General features: G+C 45.4%; 1 protein-coding gene across 1 annotated transcript; it reads right to left on the minus strand.

Moving 5' to 3' along the window:
- Positions 1-12,791: 12,791 nt before the first annotated feature.
- UQCR10 (ubiquinol-cytochrome c reductase, complex III subunit X) lies at positions 12,792-14,674 on the minus strand (the record flags this gene model as incomplete). Its single annotated transcript, XM_084253771.1, has 2 exons — positions 12,792-12,836; positions 14,525-14,674. 2 exons carry the CDS (start codon positions 14,672-14,674, stop codon positions 12,792-12,794), a joined length of 195 nt encoding a protein of 64 aa, XP_084109897.1.

A 14,674-nucleotide genomic window follows, 5' to 3' on the forward strand; every position in this document is an offset into this window, starting at 1 on the left:
GCTCCCCTCAGCAGTGTACTTCCGTCCTTCTGCCTGCTCTGCTCCCCGCTCTGGCTCTGGTGAATTCTCTCACCCTCCCGCGCTTCCCATGCTTGTATAAATAAATAAAATAAATAAATAAAAATAAATCTTAAAAAAAAAAAAAAAAAGAATGGAAGATGAGAAAGAGAAGACAGGAAAGTGGGCCCATCTTGAATTGAACTTGGCATCAAAGAGGAGGAAGAGGAGATTCAGAGGTAAGGAGGGAATGTTAGCACATAGAACATATTTGTGGGTTACCGAGAAGAAGCCAGGGAAGCCTCAGAGCACCAGGACACCCACCTGGAGAAAGCTAGTCCCCACTGAGGGGAGGGGTGAGGCCAGAGCCAGTGCTGAGCTTCCCAGACCAACCCCTAAAGCAAGGGGCACCCTGCATCGGAGATCTAGATCTCTAGGTGCTGGGGCAGCAGAGAGGGGTCTCGACCATGGTGAGTGGCTGTTGTAATTCTGTAGCCTAAACAAAGATTTTTTTAAAATTCAATCTAAAGTTTACTGAGTCCAGCCCTGGGGGTGGAGGGGGTGGGAGTGCGTCTTCAAATGAGTTTGCAATTCCAACTTCGTATCTTAGTGAAAATTCCCTTCCAGCAATGAAAAATCATCAAGAGAATTTCACACAGACTGGCAGAACCCAGAGAGCCTTAAAGGGCATTGAGTACTGAGTTTCTCAACCTATTTAACCCCTCAACCTGTCCTAATTTCAGGTCCTGTGATTTCAGATACCCGCCTTTGCCCCTGAGGGTGGGAGTTTTCCTCTCTTAAGAATTACTAGTCTTGCCCCCCCCCCCACCCCGTGGCGCAGCGGTTGAGCGCTGGGTTGCGAAGCTGCCTGCAGCCTCCTCGGCGCCGGTTCAATCCCGCGGGCAGACCTCTCCTGCCGCCCGCTGCTCCCCTCAGCAGTGTACTTCGGTCCCTCTGCTCTGCTCCCCGCTCTGGCTCTGGTGAATTCTCTCACCCTCCCGCGCTTCTGACTGTACCAAGTGCTTGTATAAATAAAATAAATAAATAAATAAATCTTTAAAAAAAAAGAAAAAAAAAATAATTGCTGAGGGGAGCAGTGGGCAAGACAGGAGAGGCCTGCTGTGCCATGTGGATTAGCTCCCTGGCTGGGAATCAAACTCAGGCTGCAGTGGCTGGTGATAGCTTGATAGAACTGAGACTTAACTCCTGTGCCACCAGGGAGGCCCCCCATCTGGATTTTTGCCAATAGTTCTCACCAGGATAGAAGCAAGGAAGTGGCTTGAAAACCAAGTCTATAGCCTCCATGGGTAAGTTCATGAAACAGCCTCCCTCATGCCTCTTGGGGAGGTTGGGAACTGTTGAACTGAGAGTTAATAAATAAATAAATAAATAAAACAGGAGTTTATTTAGAAGAAAGTGAGGCTGCTCCCCCCATTTCTCACAGGCTCATGACAGATCCAATAAGCAGAACCAGGCCCCCAAGTCTAGCCAATCTCTGTCACAGGAGGAGTGCAACAGATGAGGACCAGCTGGACAACTTGCCAAAGGGGATAGGGTAGCCTGTCACATCTGGAAAACCAGATCCTCCCTTCACCCCTCTTACATAAATACACACACACACACACAGGAGGGGTCTGCACAGAAAGGCAAGCTTCCTCCCCTAATGTTTTAACTCAAAGTAACATGCAATACCCAGACCAGAATTTTTCCTTGGGGATCAGTATCCTCTGAATGGCTGATGGTATTTTGCTTTGGCCATTCAGAGCAGGGGTGAGGCTCAGGGGTTAGCACCCAGCTGGCCTCAGTCATTCCCAGACTGTGTGACTCTGAGGTAGAAAGCCTCCCCTCTCTGAGCCACAGTTGTCTTGCCTGTAAAGTGGCAGCTTTTGACTGGTATAAGGTGTGTACAGTCCTAGCCTGCTGTGAGTCAGGCCAGTGAAAGCTCAGGGCCCTGCTCACAGGGATGCAAGAGAAGGTAAGCGGGTGCTTCCCACCAATTCTCAAGCAGCTGCCGAGGACCTTTGCCCCTCTCAGCACAGCTGTCCTGACTCCTCCAGGGAAGTGCTCTCAGAAACCTCTGGGCTCAGGACAGCCTGAACACACAGGAACTGGAGAGCGAGGAAGACAAGGCTAATGCAGCCTGGTGTGCAATGGGTGCCCTGGTAGAGTGACTCCCAGGAGGTCCTGCTCAGCCTCATAGGACTGGGAACTACCTCACTGAATCCTTGAAACAAAGCTAGGCAATAAGTATGATTATAAGCCTCTTTTAGATGTTCCATGATGACTGGGAATGGTCAGGTCAGGATTCAAATCAGGGTTTGCCAACGTCCAAAATCCTTTCTCTCAGCCCATCCCGTTCCTGCCTCCTGTCACTTGGCATTTGAACCAGAAGCCACAATATTCTACATGTGATTGGTTCAGCACTAAACACTATGCTTCTGTGGATATAACTTATACCTGTATTATTTTATAATTGTGTCATTCCCTTTGACAGAGGCGGGTGAAAGGAGAGGAGAGTAGCAAGATTTTTCCAAATCTGCTCTTTGCCATAGTCTCCCCGGACTGCCAGTGGAAGGAAGAGATGCCTCTTGGAGGGCCCAGTTTGAAGGAGATGTTTCATTAGGAAAGCTTAGTGAGCTGTGGAGATAAGGTATCAAATGGAATTACAGTGCCAGGACAAGGAGTAGCTTCTCTGTTGGAGGCCTGTAGGGGGGAGACAGAAGTCTGCTCACATATCAGGAAGGAAGGAAGATAGGAGTGGAAAGGACTCCGGTCCAAGGTAAAAGGTGTGGGGAAGAGATAAGGGCCGCCTGTGGAAGACCTAGGCTGCTGGGGTTTAAAACTGTGTTAGAGATGCTGAAAATGAGATTGTCAAAGGACACAAAGGGGAATGCAAGAAAGTGATCAGGCCTCAGAGGGTTGGAAACGATGCTGGAACAGCTGTTTTAAAACAGTTGCAGCAACCCAGGTTGGGAGGAACGCTCGGATGATTCAGCTATATAGTCATCCCCAAAGCGCTCAGCTGGCATGTTGTGGGTGGAATATGCTAATTGGGCACTGGTCCTTGAAGACTGTGCAGGGAGACCCCTTAATTTACTGGCTGTAGCAACATAACAAAACCGCCCCTAACAGATCTGCATTAACTAAGTACATCCCAAGTATTATCTCACATATCTTCGTAGCCACTCTGGGATGTATTGCTATCATTATCCCATTTTCCACATGAGGAAACTGAGGGGATGCAGCCCACCCAAGGTCACCCAGAGGGATAAAGAATAGCAGAGCTACAATTCAGACGCAGGCATGTACTGTTTGTGTAATCCATGCCTGGGCACAGATGAGAGAGCAAAGGGACCCTAATTTGAAGTTTGCCGAATGAGATTTGAGGCAGGCTGGATCTTAAAATGTCAGGATAAGGATTTTGAATTTGATCTTGCAGATAGTGGGGAGTCATTGAAGGTGGCTGAGCCAGAGAGTTGATCTGGCAGTCATAGGAGTATAATGGAAAAGGATCCAAAGCAGTTGAGAGAGATTCTGTGCAGGAATTTTGAAGTGAGAATTTTCTGTGCAGAAGTAGCAGGAAGATAGCCCGCACCCCTGCACTCACAGTTTGTTGGCTGAGCAGAACCTAGCTCATACTTTCTTTGCCTTTCATCATAACCTTGTCCTTGATGTCGGCTGAAGTCTGCCCTTGGCATTCAGTGTATATAAATTCAAGCATATCAGCCCAAGGCTGCAATGAAAAGAGAAAAATTATTTCTACATAACATGGAGCAGTTGATGAGAGTGTAGCCTCTGGAGCCAGCTGTCCTGTAGTTGAATTTCTGTTCCTTTCTCTTTAGCTGTTACCCTGAATAAGACACTTAACCTCTCTGAACCTCATTTTCCATTGGTAAAATGGGGTGAACAGCAGTGCCCACCTTTGACTGAGGCTCCAGTGACATAGGGCATGCTAACAGCACCCAGAGTGGGCATGCTCCTGTGTTTGTGTGTGTGTGTGTGTGTGAGAGAGAGAGAGAGAGAGAGAGAGAGAGAGAGAGAGAGAGAGAGAGAGAGAGAGAGAGAAATCCTCCTCAGGGTCCTCTGCCCACCCCTGGGACAGTGTTCATCTTTCTATTACAGGTCAGCAGCTGCCATGATCTCCATCTTGCCTGAGGAATTTGTATTCTCTCCAACTTTTCACATTGCTCAGACATTTTAAATTCATTGATTTCTGCCCTTTCCTTGGAAGACTTCAAACTCATTTGTAGGATAGTCCATGTTCCTTGTTATTGGAAGGGCTGACTGAGTTATGGGATGGAATCTATTTCTTTTTAATAACTTACATTGCTTTAGCACCCTTATAACAAAAGCAGTTACATGCTTGGTGTGGTTCACACAAGTAAACAAAGGGAAAAAAATCCACCAATAACCCATCTGAAATAACCACTGTCAGGATTTTAGTTCTTATCCTTCCAGCATTATTTTAGAAAAAGGAATATACACACAGGTTTTCTACAAAAATGGGACTATACTACACATGCTGTTATCACCATTTTTTGATTAATAATACAGTATGAACATTTTTCCATTTCTCATCTCACCCTTATTAATAGCTTAATAGTATTCTATTGTACCATACTTGAAACAGACAGCTAGCTCCCTGTGATTATACATTTAGGTTATTTCTCATTATTTGCTGTTAGACTACAATTGAACAAACTTCTGGCTAAATATTTGTCCACAGTCATCATTATTTCTCAGGGTAAATTGATAGTTTTTTGACTGTCAAATTGGCCTTCCTACCAGCAGGATTTGAGAATGATCATTTTCTTCTCTTTATAATAAAAAAAACTTCACAAATTTAGTAACATAACTAGTTATTTTTATTTTGCAAAGCAGTTCTTGCAGAGCTTCTAGGAGCAAATGCAGGCATAAAATGAGCTTGAGAAAGATGAGGAGGGGATAGGGGAGTGTATGGTATGCACAGCTGGGATCCCCTCACAGGGATGAGGCTGGAAGTGCTGTTGGCCAATAGCCTCAGCTGTCAATCCTTTCAGGGGTGGGCATGTAGAGAACTACCTGGCCCGTCTGTATCTGCCTCTTCCTAGTGACCAACAGGGGCTTCTCCTATTCAGGACAGCTCTGAAAGGTCATTCTGTAGTCAGACCTCCCCAAGGGCCCAGGACCAGCCGAGGCCTACGCTGAGCCTGCATCTGCATCCTGACTTCTCTCTCACAGGTCTCTCCCTTTGCATGGATATAGACCTCAAGTCAATGATAAGCCTCCTACACAATAACCCCAGCCCTGAGTCTGCTTCCTGTCAACTCAGCCTATGACAGGCTGCAGAAAACTTGCATCTACCAGTATAAGCCTAGAATGTTCTAAGGCCTGGAACTTCTTTCTTTGAGCTGCCAGGACAACTTGGGCTTCACCCAGACCTGAAAAGTTTCAAGCTTTGGCAGGCAGCCCTAGAGTGCCAGGAGGTTGCAGGACAGCCCCTGGCTAGGTTAATTAAGCAGTGATCTGGGTGAGGATTTACTGTCTTGCAATCCTTACCCTCCATGATATCCGAGATGATAACATCTCCAGAAATAACAAAGCATAGTTGCCATTGTGCAATGACACAGTGTATATTTTTGAGATGAGAAAAATGACTCAGAGAAGGTGAATGACTTGCCTGAGTTCACACAGCCAGTGAGTGGTTTGAATTTAAGCCAGGACTCTTCATTCTACAAGCAGCACTCTTTACACCTCACTAGAGCTAGTCAATGGGAATAATCATATAACCTCCTGGATTACTACTCAAGTGAAATGACACATAAACTGCAAAGCACTTGGTATAAGCCTGGCTCATAGTAAGTGGTTGATAAATGTGAGCTATCAATCAGGAACCCCACTGGGGCCTCACTTTCTTCTGAGAATGAAATCCAAACTCTTTTAGTGTGATCTACATGATCATACAGTATCTGACCCTTTCTATCATTCCCTCACTTCCTTTGGTTCAGTGAATAAACCAGTCTCGTTACAATGCAGGGGCTGTCTGTCCAATATGCATAGAGGCAGTTGCCCTGACTTCAGGTTTTGAGAAAAGAAGGCAGCTTTATTGCAAATCAACTGGCAAAGAGGCAGGAGGCAAACTCAACTCTGCCTCCCCAGTTAAGAAAGAAAATGAGGTTATATAGGTTTTGGGGATTAGGATTGAGAACAAAGTTAAATTTTTTAACATTTTATTGATTTTATTTTTGCATGTAAGAACTGGGGTGTAGGCCAGAAGTACAGGGAGGTGAGATGATTCAACAGAGACAGAGAGGGGAGCAGAACAAGCAGATCTACTGAAATGCACTGCTGAGGGCAGCAGTGGGTGAGACAAGAGAGGTCTGCTGCGCCATGTGGGTCAGCTCCCCTGGCTGGAGATTGAATTCAGGCTGCCGCAGATGACCATCTTGGTGGTAGCGCTAAGACTTAACCCCTAGGTCAACAGGAAGGCCCGAAAGTTAAATTTTTTTTTTTTAAGATTTATTTATTTATGCATACAAGAACGGGGGTACAGGCCAGAGGTGTCAGGGGTGAGAGGATTCGCCAGAAACAGTGGGGAGCAGAACAGGCAGACTGACTGAATTACATTGCTGAGGGGAGCAGCGGGTGAGACAGGGGAGGTCTGCTGCGCTGTGTGGGTAGCTCTCTGCCTGGCTGGGGATAAAAATCCTGCTGCAGAGGCTGCAGATAACTTCACAGTGCTGTGCTTAACCCCTTGAGCCACCAGGGAGGCCCCCGAAGTTAAATTTTATTGCCTAAGAAGTGGGCTAAAGGCAAAGAAACTGTGGACTTGGCTAAAGTTCATTGGCTAGTTACAGGGCAATTCTTTTTTTTTTTTTTTTTTTTTGAGATAACTGAATTTTTGTGGGTGGGCCTGTCACCTTGGGTAGCCCACTGCATTTGCAGTCCCCTGGGGGCTCCAACTGGTTTTGGGGCTCAGTTCAATGTTAGTAGTTGCAGTTAGTTCAGGATGGGTCATCTGCAGGCAAACTGCATTTTTTAGTATGAACCTCAAAAAGAAAGATAAGGTTTGTTTCTTTTTTTGTTTTTGCTTTTGTTTTCTTTTCTTCTATGCTCTAGGTTCTGAGAGGGATTTAACAATTTAGCCTTAGTTACCAACTCATGCCCACCTTAGGGCACTTGGAGGTTCTCTTCTGGAATGCTCTTACTCTTTTTTTTTTTTTTTTAAAGATTTATTTAAAGATTTATTTTTATTTATTTATACAAGCACTGGGTACAGTCAGAAGTGTGGGAGGGTGAGAGAATTCACCAGAGCCAGGCAGAAGACCGAAGTACACTGCTGAGGGGAGCAGCGGGCCGCAGGAGAGGTCTGCGCGCCATGTGGGACCCTCCTCTGGTGGCTGGGGAGCAGCCGGGGATCAAACCAGTGCTGCAGAGGCTGTGGGCAGCTTCGCAACCCAGCACTCAACCACTGCGCCACCAGGGAGGCCCTGGAATGCTCTTACTCTTAATCTTGACCTGGTTGAAATTTCCACTCAAATCTCAGCCAAATGTCATCTACATGGAAAAGTCTTCCTTCACCTGGGGTCTCCCTGGTGGCATGGGGTTAAGTCTCAGCGCTGTCACCATCAAGGCCTGAGTTAGATACCCTGGCTGTTTTGCCTACTGCTCCCCTCAGCAGTGTATTTTAGTAAATTCACCTGTTCTGCTCCCCACTCTGTCTCTGGTGAATCCTCTCACACCTCTGATCTACATGCCAGGTCTTCCATGCATAAATAAATCAATCTTAAAAAAAAAAAAGAGGGCCTCCCTGGTGGTGCAAGGGGTTAAGTCTCAGCACTATGAAGCTATCGGCAGCCACTGCAGCATGAGTTAGATCCCTGGCCAGGGAGGTGACCCACAGGCGCAGCAGACCTCTCCTGTCTCGCCAGCTGCTCCCCTCAGCAGTGTATTTCGGTAGATCCGTCTGTTCTGCTCCCCACTCTGTCTCTGGTGAATCTTCTCACTCCCCTTCCCCGCAGCTCTGGCCTATGCCCCAGCTCTTGGAAGCATAAATAAATAAATCTTTAAAAAAAAAAAAAAGAAGAAAAGTCTTCCTTGACTGCCTACCTGAACAGCTAGTCTTGCTCCTCAAACCTGAGTCACTCTCTCTGTTTTACCCAATTTCAACCTTCAACATGAGCTGAAAGTCTATTTACTTTCTTTTTACTGCCTGTCCCAACTACCATGTAAGATTCAGGAAGTTAATGATCTTCCTCGCTCTCTGCTATATGCACAGGGTCTAGACCAGGGCTGGGCAGTGTAAGCACTCAATAAAAAGGTATTGGTTGAATAAAAGTACATTTTCTACCATTTAAAAATTTATTGAAAATAAATTTCTTTCTTTCTTTTATGGTTTCTTTCCATTTGCAGAGATATTTTTGAATACAAAAGAGAAAGTAGGAGAATAAAATATCAGCTCAAATACTCTTAGTCCAGAGAGCAGATTTGCTTCCTTAGAACTATACTGATTGGGCCTCCCTGGTGGTGCAGCGGTTGAGCGCTGGGCTGTGAAGCTGCCCGCAGCCTCTGCAGCGCCGGTTCGATCCCTGGCCGCCGGCGAGGGTCCCACATGACACACGGACCTCTCCTGCTGCCCGCTGGTCCCCTCAGCAGTGTATTTCATCAGTCTCCTGTTCTGTTCCCCGCTCTGGCTCTGGTGAATTCTCTCACCCTCCCGGGATTCTGACTATACCCAGTGCTTGTATAAATAAATAAATCTTAAAAAAAAAACAAAACTATACTGGATGCCAACTTCTCAGATTCCAGAGGACTTCTGAACTTGCTTTATGAGTAACCGAGCATTTTATTTTCCTGTCACCTGTGGGAGGGGAGCAGGTGAGGAATCCTTGGGGCTTTATTATTCTAAAGACCGTCTAAGCTCTTGACTCCAAGAAATGCCTTGTTTGAACTTGAGAAAGAAACTTTCCCTGTAATAAACAGCTTCTCCGTTCCAGTCAGAGGACAGTGCTAATCCTTGCTTCCTCTACCTGTGAGGCAGAAAACCACCCAGCGAGCTGAGTGGGGAGACCCAGTTGTCATTTGGCAGTGCCACTCAAAGACAGTCATCATCAGGACCCCAGGAAGGGAGCTCTGGGTTGCCAAGCAGTCTGGTTCCAGGCTTAGAGCCATGGCTGAGGGCTCACATTTTCATCTCTCTGGGTAGTCCCCTTATCAAGCACATGCTTGCTTCAGAAAACTAAGAAATCAGAGAAAAACACAAGGGAAAAGAAAACAATTTATCCAAATTTAACCACTGTTAACATTTTGGTGTGAGCATTTCCAATATTCTTCTTATACATGTTTATCAAAATTTTTTCCATTTTCTTTATGAATTTTGACTGTTTCATGTATTCACCTTAATCATTTTTACTTGATTTTTTAAAAGATTTTTTATTTTTATTTATTTATGCATACAAGAACTGGGGTGTAGAGAATTCACCAGAGACAGAGGAAGGAGCAGAACAGGCAGCTCTACTGAAATACACTGCTGAGGGGAGCAGCTGAGACAGGAGAGGTCTGCTGTTCATGCAGGTTAGCTCCCTGACTGAGAAGCAAACTCATGCCGCAATGACTGGCGATAGCATGATACACTGAGACTTAAATCCCTGTGCCACCAGGGAGGCCCTTAATTGCCTTCTTAATAAAGTATTTTATTAGAATAGCAGGATCTGCTTGTTGTAAGAAAAAAGGTAATTATCTACTGCACAAAATGAAAGTTCTTTGTAATCCCATCCTTAGAGAAAACCACCATGAAGTGTAGGGCACATCCCTCAGTTTTGTGTTTCCATACACAATGTGTATTTACATAAATGAGCTCAAGCTAAACAATGAAACATACCATGTTGTGGTTTGACAGCTTTTTCACATAATCCATTTTTCTTTACCACTACACAGACACCTCAGTCTTTCAGTGTCTATGGAGGTTTCTGTGTATGAATTGTTTCCATAGTATGAATGGATCTAGTTCACCACTCCCCAATGAAGGACATTTTTTCCCCTTCTTCTTTAAATTCCAAACAATGCCCCTATGACCTTTTGGGTATGTAGGTATATACAGGTGATCCTGGGGCTAATTTCCTAGAAGTGGAATTTCAGTGTCAAGGGGAATGTACATTTGACAGAACTTCCCTCCCAAAACTATAGTTCCAGGCCTCATAAGCAGTACCTGCTCCTTCACCAAAAAACTGGTGCTGCTCATCTTTTCCATCTTGTTGATATGATGGGCAAAAACATGTATTTCACCTTGTATTAATGAAAATGGGCACATTTTCATGTTTGTGGCTGTTGTATGTCTTGTCATTGGTCACCGCTTTTATTGAGTTATTCATCTTTTTCATCTTTTTTTTGTATTAATTGGGAAGGCAGCTTCATGTAGCAAGGTTGGTACTTTGCTATATTTGTCGGGTCTTTTTATTTTTTGGATATTTTCTCCTGGTTAAAACTGGTTTTAAATGACTGCATAGTTCACACCAATAGTAATTCCTATTTTGGATATTTTACTTGCTTTCATCTTCCCTCATATTATAAACACCATGGTGAACATTTGTGGGCATGCACATGTCTTTAGGAAAATTTCCAGAAGTGGGATTTATTGAGTCAAAGATGTGCACACTAAGTATCTTAACACATATGTACAAAACACACCCCAGGAAAATGGTACCACTTGACACTCTTGCCAATAGCACCTGAGCACCATTTGTTCAAAAAAGTCAGGAAATAGGCCTCCCCGGTGGCGCAGCGGTTGAGCGCTGGGTTGCGAAGCTGCCCTCGGCCTCTGCAGCGCCGGTTCGATCCCCAGCTGCTCCCCGGCCACCGGAGGAGGGCCCCACATGGCGCGCAGACCTCTCTTGCCGCCCCCGCTGCTCCCCTCAGCAGTGTACTTCGGTCCTTCTGCCTGCTCTGGTCCCCACTCTGGCTCTGGTGAATTCTCTCACCCTCCCACGCTTCTGACTGTACCCAGTGCTTGTATAAATAAATAAATAAATCTTTCAAAAAAAAAAAAAAAGGGAAATATTCTTTAGCTTGGCAGAGTTAATAAGTATATTCATTTCCTATGGCTGCTTTAGCAGATTATCACAAACCGAATGCTGAAACAACAGAAATCAATTCAAAGTTCTAGAGGTTAGAGCGCTAAAACCAAGTTTCAGCAGGACCACACTTAATCCTTAGGGAAGAATCTTCCTTGATGCTCTCCTAATTTCTAGTGGTTGCTGACAATCTGCCGTTCCTATGCCTTCAATAGCATAATTCCAACCTCTGGTTCTGTATTCACACAGCTTTCTTCCCCATGTGTCCTCACATGACCTTCTTAAATGGACAGCAGTCACTGGATGACCTCATCTTAATTTAACTAGTTACAACTGCAAAGACCCTATTTCTAAATAAGGTCATGTTCTGAGGTCTTGTGGATATGAATTTAGGGGAGACACTATTCAACCCCATACAATAGGAAAAGCGGGCTTATAATGCTTTTTTAAAATATTTATTTTTTATACAAGAACCAGGGTACAGACCAGTTGCATGGGAGGGGACTCACCAGAGACAGAGTGGGGAATAGAACAGGCAGACTGACAAAATACACTGCTGAGGGGAGCAGTGGGCGAGACAGGACAGGTCTGCCCTACCATGTGGGACCCTCGCCCGCTGGCCAGGATCCAACCGGCGCTGCAGAGGCTGCGGACAGCTTCACAGGGCGGTGCTCAACCACCTGCGCCATCAGGGGAGGCCCTCTGTATCTATTTTATAAAATGATATTTACAGTATCTCCTGTAGGAATTCAAGCCCCATGTTTACCACCAGGTGCCCAGGGCGTAGCAGTGCCTCAATGACCACCCAACATTTGTTGAGTGACCAGAATATGATCGTTGAACCCCTCCAGAGGTTTCTGGTATAACCTTCTGGTTCTCTGGGTTCTTGAGCATCTCCCCATATCTCTGCCAGCAATTATCTCCATGTGTCAGGATCTGTAATTATATTAACTTCGTTTAATAACTTCCTTAATAGTCACAAAAACCCCATACAGAGGATACTGTTACTCCCATCTTATAGACCAGGAAACTGAAGCTCAGCAAGGTCAAATGACCCACCCTTGGTTCACGCAACTAGAACTGGTGTGAGGATTCAAACCCACTAAGAACTAAACTCAGAGCTCCGGTTCAACTTTATCATCAGAAGATGGGCTGTGGCCTAGAGCTGTGTGGCAGCTTACCCTAAGACACTCAGCAAGTTAAAGGATGAACAAAGACAAGACTCTGGGACAGGGAGTAGACCAAGACCTCCCAGGCCAAGGTTTTTCCCAGGCTGAGGCTACAGTGCTTTCACAAGGTCTAGCCAGTTAGCTCTCTGTGATTTAGGAATGCAATTGCAAGTTATAAGCCAGATAAAGGAACATCTCTAATTCTAGCTCATGTTTTAAAAACCAAATTCTTTGGGAGAATTTGAGAAACAACAAACTCTTCCATGTAGGTATTTGAAGAGGACTCTGAAGTAGTCTTAAATAACTGACAAATGAAGGTCACATACAGTCAACAAAGCACCCAATGCAGAAGCAGATCTAAGGACAATTTACATTTATTTGCTGATGACTCTAACTAAACATACTTCAAACACAGCAGAAGTTAAAGAGTCTGTCAGGTGAAGCCAGTTCTTGCAAATGGTTAAAGATGGCCCATGAGGAATAACTTAACCATCATCTTCAAGCTGAGGCCCTGGTTCTGGGCAACAGTGGATGAATGGACCTGGTCCTTCTGGCCCGCATGGAGACTTCTGAGGAGCTATTCCTGGTTCTCATACTTGTGCTTGATGTGTTTCCACAGCTTCTGCATTTTAAAGACAAGAGCAACAAACTTTCAGTTTCACCTCTTACATTTTTTTTAAAAATATTTATTTATTTATGCATACAAGAGCTGGGGTAAAGGCCAGAGATGCAGGGGGTGAGCGGATTCACCAGAGACAGAGCGGGGAACAGCATAGGCGGACTGACTGAAATACAGTGCTGAGGGGAGCAGCGGGTGAGGCAGGAGAGGTCTGCTTTGCCATGTGGGTTTCTCTCTGGCCAGCCGGGGATTGAACTCGCGCTGCAGAGGCCATGGATTGCTTCACAGTGTGGTACCTAACCACTTGCGCCACCAGGGAGGCCCTCACCTCTTACATTTTACAACTACTCCTGCTGCCCTGGTCTCTAAAACAAGCTTGAGAAAAGCATGTACCAAATCCTGACTGCTGTGGTTGGTAAAGCAGAAGCAACACTAGACTTAAAACGGATATTACTAACATTTATAAAATGCTTTGATGCTCTCATCACCCTGTGAAGTGGGAAGGGATGATCTTAGTTTTATACAAAATTGAGATTGTGGGAACTGCTCCAAAGCACAAAACGATTAAGGAACAGAGCCTAGAAGTTGTCTCAATTCCTCAACACTGCAGTATTACTCAAGAGGTCCTAAGTGCATAGTCCTCAAATACTTCACACTGAGTCATTTTTGATTCCCTCGGCAAGGAACTACCTGGATTCTTGTTCTGAAAAGCACAGTAGGTGGCTTAAGACAGCATACTCAGATACCTTTCCCATACAATAGGAATATGGTCAAAAGCTTGTAATATAGCCAGCTTGTAGGAGAGAGGGAACATTGGCAGTACCTTCATAAGGGCAGAAAGTTGCCCTGGCCACAGGCAGTAATGGCAGTAGCATACATAGCCTACTGAGTCTGTACAGTCAGAGTCTTGCAATAAAAGCATAAGTGAACAGTGGAACAGGACTATTGAACAAGATCTTCCCCAGTACAAGTCACAATTTAAAGCTACAGAGCATGCACAGTACCAAGCAAATAATGAGTCTAAGAGGTGTCATTATCCCCTATCTTATGCCTCCACTTTCTCCCCAAAAATATGTTATTGAGAGGTACCACCTAGGCTCTGAGGCACCTTGCCTGTAATCATATAATCCTCACAATAATTCCCTGAGGAAGTTACTATTAACTCTATTTCACAGATAAAAAAGCTCAGCGAGATTAAGAAATTTGCCAAACTTAATGCCACAGTTATTAAGTGACAAGGCTCAGTATTCCCATCTAGGAGCTCTGATTTCATAGCCCCCATTCCTGCGCTGGAAGCCTTGGGAAGTGAAAGAGCTGTCTGAAAAGGCCAGCCACAGTGTTTAAGATGTCCTTTCACGACCGTCGCCCTCTCAAATACTCTCCGTAGTATTTGTTCCTGGTTCCAGCCCTCACTGCTAGTGTGGCCAGTAAGGCCTTAGCGCTAACTAGGCTTCAATTCTCACTTCTGCAAATGGACAAGTGGGTACCTAGGGAGGGAGATAGCAATACTTACAACCCCTGCAAAGTAGACTGTTATGATTTCATTTAACGTTTTAGGGTTCACTCTACGGCAGTGTAGAGACACCCAAAATTTAACAGGTTTCTCATAAAGGAAGACTGAGTCCCGCCGCGCCTCCACTCCCCGTCACCCCTCAGCCGAGCCCAAGGTCAGGGATGGCCCAGGCCCTCACCCCCTGGTTGATGTTTTCGTAGATCGCGTCTGCGCCTTGGTCGAAGGCGCGCTCGAAGAACAGGGCGCCCACAGCGATGGTGAGGGCGAAGGTGGAGGTCCTGCGGAACAGCAGGGAATACAGCCTCGCAGTAACCGTGGGGCCCGCCAT

Source organism: Talpa europaea (genome assembly GCF_964194135.1).
Source record: "Talpa europaea genome assembly, chromosome: 14".
Classification (NCBI taxonomy): Eukaryota; Metazoa; Chordata; class Mammalia; order Eulipotyphla; family Talpidae; genus Talpa; species Talpa europaea.